Below are 4,701 nucleotides of genomic sequence, written 5' to 3' on the forward strand. Positions count from 1 at the left end.
TTATATAGATACCACACATTTTATGTATTTGCATATCTAACGTCTAAATTTTCACATTTGAGAACATATAACTTAAGCCGGTTAATTAAAATATCCTATTAAATCTTGACTAACATACATACTTGTATACACTACCGACACAAATCTCAAAGAAAACAAACGGCAAAAAATAAAAGCTTCCCCTAAGAGTAAACAACAGGTGAAGCTGCGTCTGTAAACCCAGGACAAGTCAAAGCTGAGATGGTCCCTCGCCTGATAGCGACAATATTCTCCAAGTGCGAGGTGTAACTCATCCTAACAGCAAGTCTCATCAAATGCCTCACACAGGCAACGACAAGATCCGCCTAAGACCTTGCAAATAGAGGTATCCGACTGAGGCGACGAGCCGATCAAGTAGACAAGACGCAGGCCTCGTAAAACTTGAGCCAAAGTGAAAAACAAGTCATGATTCACCTGACAAAAACAAATCGATTCATCCATCACCAGCCAACCGACCGAAGAGCAGATAGAAAACCCTAATTGTGATGGGACAACTAACTTGCTTTTGTTGTGACGGATGAGATCATTGTTCAACTGAACGCCTTGGTCGACCAAACACAAGACACGGTCGCCACCCAGTCGATCGCCTCATTCGGCCTCATTCTAGTTAATTGATCGACAAATTACCGTCATATCAAAATTCAAATTGTAATATAAATATATAATAAAATTCATACAATTAATCAGAGCATTAATTACATTAAAAATGGTTTTCACAACTCCATTTCTGTAATTGTACAAAGTACGTTCTTATAAATAAAATACAAAATGACGACAAGAGGGAAACAACTCGTTTAGACTCACTGATGCTCTTCACAGTAACTCTTGGTTCATTTTATTCTCTTATTCTCTCGACTTAAACTCTTAAAACATGTTCAAAACACAATTTGGGATCCTACAATAGCAAATGAAAAATACTATTTTAATTGACAAATATTTGATAATTATATCAAAATTTTGTATTTAATTTTCTATTATTCAAAATCTACATATAAACACTAATCTTAATAGATACTTGTTACATCCAAGGATATTGAACGCTACAAATACAATTATTTATCTATACAGGAATGCAGGTGAAAATATAAAAAAATGGTGGACCTGACTTAAAAGGTGGTGAAAATAACACTTCTCCTCTTTCAAAAAAGAGAACACAGAGAGACCTCAGATAGATGAACAGAGAGAAGTCAGGAGACAGTCCATTTCCTCTCGCTCTCCATCATCTTCACGAATTTCAAATATACATTAGCCAATCGCCTGAATCCTCTATTCAGAGATTCAACACCTCCTGCCCGGCTCACTCTGTCCTCGTTTTCTACAGATAAGGATAACAGTTGTACATAGATATTCTCACTCCTCGGTCTCTGTATATCAGCCCCAAAACCCTTTTTTTTTAAAGCTCCGCTGTATTAAAGTCCCATGCCTTGGGAGCTCCTCCGCAGGATTATCCATTCAATCTTTCAAGTTCCGATTTTGTTCAGCTTCTCTTGTCATGGCGGACGAATTTGATGAAGAGGAGGTCTGGGCTATGGCGAGAGAAACTAAAGACGATAAATTGAAGACCAGGAAGCTCAAAGATGCCTCCTTTTTCCTGTCGATGAAAGCCTCCCCTGCTTCAAGGTACTGCAAAATTATTAACTTTTATTTTTTACTATACTCAAATTTGTTAATTAATCAATTAAGTTACAGTAAGATACCAAGATCAACTAAAACAGTCGGGGAAGAGAGGAGCAGTGCAGCCCCTATTCAGCAATCCGCACCTGTTACAATTCCCAACTGGTCTAAAATATTCAGTAACAGCGAAAGGGAAGATGAAGAAGGTGAAGATGAAGACAGGGTTCCTCCGCACGAGTGGATTGCGAAGAAGATGGAGAGGAATCAGATCCCTTCTTTTTCTGTTTGTGACGGAGAAGGAAGAACACTTAAAGGAAGAGATCAACGTAGAGTGAGGAATGCAGTTCTCACCAGAACTGGATTCTTAGAGTAAAGCTTTTATCCGTACTATTAATGGCGACTTTTGTTTTAATTTTTTATTTTTCTTATTAATGTTAGTTATTGTCTAGTTTTGTGTGATCTCTCCGGGCGGGGTGAGATGATTTTGTCCGGGTAAGTTGGTTTAATATAATGGATTAGCGAGTTAATTACTTGATTATTATCTTAATCTGCCTTGCTTTTTCTCATCATCTTCCACTCTGGTATTTTTTTTTTAATTTTATTTTTTTGGGAACGATTTAGTTTGATTTTTTCTATGATGAAATATTCAAAAAGTTATGGAAAGTGATATATATACGTTTTACTCTATTTTGAGTTTGAAAATGAAATAATTATTTTTAATGGATAGATAAAGTATATATTTATAATTACTTTAATTCAACTAAAAAATATTAAAATTTATTTTTCAACAACAAACAAATAAATTGCTATATTTTAATATATTTTTTTAAATCTACAATTTCATTTATAAAAATCAGCTTCTCATCCTCAATTATGAATAGGGGGAAGCCTAATTGGATGACCTCTATAATTAGTTGATTTGAAAGGAACACAATGTGAAGATATAGAAATTGTGGTGGTTGGATGTGTAAATCATAATTGGTAGATTTTGGGTCACATTAATTGCATTTTACGCCTCATTTAAGTGCAATTACACGAGGCAATTTGGGCCCACATTTAGAAATATTAATGCAATGCAATGATATATATATATATATTGTTGAATGTTCTCAATTTGTCAAATTTGTTGAATTTATATTACTCGGAGGGAGGTGTGCAATCAAATTATTCAAATTGTATGATTTCTCTTTGAAAAGGTTTTTGTTTGATTAACATCAATGCAAGTGCATAGAAATTCTTGGGTGGGTCCATATTATGGTGGCTAAGATGATAAGATAAGATTAATGATGTTGATATTGACTTGTAATAGAGCTAATTATATTGTGTTTCGGTTTTAGTGGTGGGATTATTTCCTTAATTTTTCATTTAGGTCTCATATGACATTCTTTAATAAACAAAATTTTAGGATCCGTGAATCACACGTCGAGGGAATAGAGGTAGAGAGAAGTGTGCATAATAATGAATAATAATACATATTGTCTATTATTAAAATGATCTTTCTATTTAAATGAGAGATGGTACAATATATAAAGTTAGATTTCTATCCCTTCTTTGTTACATGATATTCAAGGTATTTTATATTTATGAGTTTATTGCTCAGCTAGCTCAATCGGCTGAGCACTTTAGGGTTTGGCTTTATAATGTCTGCTAGGTCGACTGGGTTTGTCTTTGGGTCGACAATAATGACTTGATCGGCTATACATTGTTGATCAGTTGAGATGGTATGACTACGACTCTCAATTCATGTTTGGAACTCCCGTCGTCTGATCTAAGCTAGGGTATTGGGCAGAGGTGAATTACCGTAACTTGATAGATAGATCACTACTTAACAAGGGGGGCTCAAGGAATAATTAAGACCTTGAACATTTGGGGTGTTTGTGGGATAGTTAATGGTATTGAGGAATTGAATCTCCCTCGAGTAGGATCTACAGAAAAGTGGGTTGTTTACAATTAGCTTTCTTATAGTGGTAGGTTCATATGCCTATCCGTCTCATTTTAGCTCGATGGATTTGGGCTCGAATTATTCAGTCGTCTTTGACATCGCTGCTTTTGGCTCGAATGATTGTATCTGATCAGATAAGTGGGGCTCTTGGCTTTCTACCGTGAGTCCCTCCTTTAACCATGTTGCTCTAAGATGTTACTAAATGTCATTTCACTCATTCCGAGTAATTTTTACATTTAGTGATGTCTAGGGTGTCCTAACTTATAGGTTTATCTCTAGGTTGTACATTTAGGACTATTCTTTAGAACCCTTAAAATAACAAACATTAAGATATAAAATCAAAGCATTAAAACATCAATCATTCAAAAGCAAAACCATTTAATGATCAACTCTATTTCATATATTATTTACACAATTATACATGTCGATTAACCTAGTAATTCGTAGTCACCTTGCCATTGATCTTGAGATTATATTTGATAAGTTACATCATATTTGTAATCATATTTAGGAAAACATATGACTACTTTGATTCATCGATATTTGTGCATCGATTAATTAGGAAAACCCTAAACCCTAAACCTTTAGTTTGAAAAAAAAAACTTGAAATATCCCTTTCATATGAGCCCCACTTATTCTCCTCTTTCCTACCCCCTATCACAAAATTATGGCAAGTCCATATCTATCATATAAACACGTTTGGCCACCACCATCTTCTCCTTTGCTTCTCGAGAGGTATAAACTAGTAGCTAGGGGTGTAAGTGAATACTGCCATGGCTTTGGCTCGACAAGTAGCTCGTGAGCTAAGCTCGATGAGCTAATAAGCCGAGCTCAAGTCATCCCTGACTTGACTCGTTAACTCAAAAATCATCTATAAATTATTGAAAATGTTTTTCGAATGATATTTATTATTTTATAATAAGTGATTTATTATTGTTTAGTGAATTATTATTATTTAGTGAACTATTATTATTTACCTCTTAACTATTCATTCTAATATGATACAAGCATAAAATGATAATTTGGCTCTCTTCTATAATAAAAATGCTGTTTGAACCCATACACTTGAGCTCAAGCTAGAGCTTGAACTCGATTAATGAATCAAG

The 4,701-nt window shown here is 34.5% G+C and overlaps 1 protein-coding gene across 1 annotated transcript; it reads left to right on the forward strand.

Annotated features, from left to right (window-relative positions):
• The first annotated feature begins 1,161 nt into the window (after nt 1-1,161).
• Nucleotides 1,162-2,161, forward strand: LOC110030979. The gene is made up of 2 exons (XM_020733984.1): nt 1,162-1,659; nt 1,729-2,161. Exons 1-2 carry the CDS (start codon nt 1,532-1,534, stop codon nt 2,024-2,026), a joined length of 426 nt encoding a protein of 141 aa, XP_020589643.1. The 5' UTR covers nt 1,162-1,531; the 3' UTR covers nt 2,027-2,161.
• The last annotated feature ends 2,540 nt before the right edge of the window (nt 2,162-4,701 follow it).

The sequence above is a fragment of the Phalaenopsis equestris genome, unplaced genomic scaffold (genome assembly GCF_001263595.1).
Source record: "Phalaenopsis equestris unplaced genomic scaffold, ASM126359v1 Scaffold000761, whole genome shotgun sequence".
Classification (NCBI taxonomy): domain Eukaryota; kingdom Viridiplantae; phylum Streptophyta; class Magnoliopsida; order Asparagales; family Orchidaceae; genus Phalaenopsis; species Phalaenopsis equestris.